The sequence below is a fragment of the Laetiporus sulphureus genome (assembly GCF_001632365.1).
Source record: "Laetiporus sulphureus 93-53 unplaced genomic scaffold LAESUscaffold_118, whole genome shotgun sequence".
NCBI lineage: Eukaryota > Fungi > Basidiomycota > Agaricomycetes > Polyporales > Laetiporaceae > Laetiporus > Laetiporus sulphureus.
In genome coordinates this window covers 15,695-17,426 of record NW_024468627.1, presented here as the reverse complement: position 1 = coordinate 17,426, position 1,732 = coordinate 15,695, and the positions used below count along the sequence as shown (strand labels likewise).

At 51.8% G+C, this 1,732-nt stretch overlaps 1 protein-coding gene across 1 annotated transcript; it reads left to right on the top strand.

Annotated features, from left to right (window-relative positions):
* Positions 1–143: 143 nt before the first annotated feature.
* On the top strand, positions 144–539 carry LAESUDRAFT_765234 (uncharacterized protein; the record flags this gene model as incomplete). The annotated part of the gene is made up of 3 exons (XM_040913611.1): positions 144–216; positions 277–463; positions 524–539. 3 exons carry the CDS (start codon positions 144–146, stop codon positions 537–539), a joined length of 276 nt encoding a protein of 91 aa, XP_040757489.1.
* Between the last annotated feature and the right edge of the window lie 1,193 nt (positions 540–1,732).

The following is a 1,732-nucleotide window of genomic DNA, read 5'->3' as shown; positions in this document are numbered from 1 at the left end:
CGACGCTACCCGCAGGGGATGGTACGCGTTTCTATCTTCGGCTTCCTTCTGGGTCTCACTGATTGTCTTTGTTCGGGCGGGCAGAGAAGCAACACGAGCGAGCGCGCTGGCTAGAACGGGTGCTCAAGCCTGCGTTGGCACTTATGTTCGCGGTCACGACGCCCGTGGGGATCGCCATCGGGCTGGCGGTGTTCGGGCCTGGCGAAAGCGAAGGAGGTGCGTGTCCCTGTCTTGTTATCTTCTTGGTCTCGGTCTGATTCTGCGTTTGACCTCCAGTAAAACTAGTACTGCTCACGGGCGTGATGTCCGCGCTTTCGGCAGGAATGCTCATATATGCGACGTGCGTTGAGATGCTCGCGGGTGATTTTGTGCTCGACCCACATCTGTGGCGCTCTAGTGTCGGCCGGCAGGCTCTCGCGCTGTGTGCACTGCTGGCAGGTGTGGCTGCGATGGGGGCGGTTGGGTGAGTGAATGCGTTTGCTCTAGTACAGGAGGATCAGTGCTGATGCGGATGACGTGGTAGAATCGTTGGAGAGTAGTTCTTGGTTGCGGTGGCGCGTGCTGTGTGTGAGTGTTCGATCTCCATCTTTCGTGTATGCTTTGTACTGAATGCATGTGCGATCACAGATGGGAGCTCGTAGCGGTTGCGCGGGCATAATGATACCTTATGAATGCGCTTACTGCGTAACGAAGTTGGATGTGTGCATGATCAGGGTTTTGTATTTTTGGACAGGTTATCGCAATGCTATCGGTGTTCTCGTTGTTGTGCATTCATAATCATTTCATCGATGAACAGTACGTCGTTGGCAAGGATGTTTGTGGCGATTAACAGCTAGGTAAGGTCTACATTAATTTACTCATTCCCGAATGCTGATGAGAGGCTCTGGCAGCAGAATCAGCAGCCTGATCCAACTATTCAGCGGTCAATGCGAACGACGAGCAATCCGACTATGGAAGCGACGACCTTTCGATTGCGCGTTATCTGCATTTGAGGAATCCGCGTCAACCATAGGGATTAGCAGATAGAACTAGTCCGATGTATCGGGATTGGTGAATGCGACTGCTAGTTGCTTGTGCGTCTCTGGCATGACAGAAGTAGCGTCAATCGTCGTGTTTGGAGTCGTCGCTTTCGTATTCTCAGAACCTCGGCGAGGTAGGTTCTGCCGCCATGGTGATCGAGCTATAACGTGAATGCTCTACTTACACTTGTACTTTCCAGGCACCGCGATGGGCTCCCTTACTACATCTGGGTACTCGTGAGCCTTTATACTATATTTCATGTAGCTCATCTGATGGCACAAACGCTACGCGCTACCTCGCACAGTTCTACAAGACCATTTATGTTATGAATGCCTAGTCTAATGACACATCGTCTGTTTACATCTACGACGCAGTCACCAAGTTGTGGCCTACACAGTTAGTCACCACCAGCTCCTTCAGCCCGTCTGACTTCACCGCCATCCTTAACCACGACACCAACATGTTCTGCGCGCTGTTGGGTGACTCGTCATACTACCTGGACATGGGCGCATTGACGATGACAAATTTGAGTGCACTCTCTTGGATAGATGTCGAGCGCTCTCCTTATGGATCGAGCTATTCGAACCTGGTGATGGCACTTGCGCACAATCACATTGGCTTACTAGAGGGGCTGGAGTTAGCGCTGGCGAAGAAAGACTTTTGTTAGTCACTGGGCCCTTCTTCCGTATATACATCACCCTGTACTCGTCTC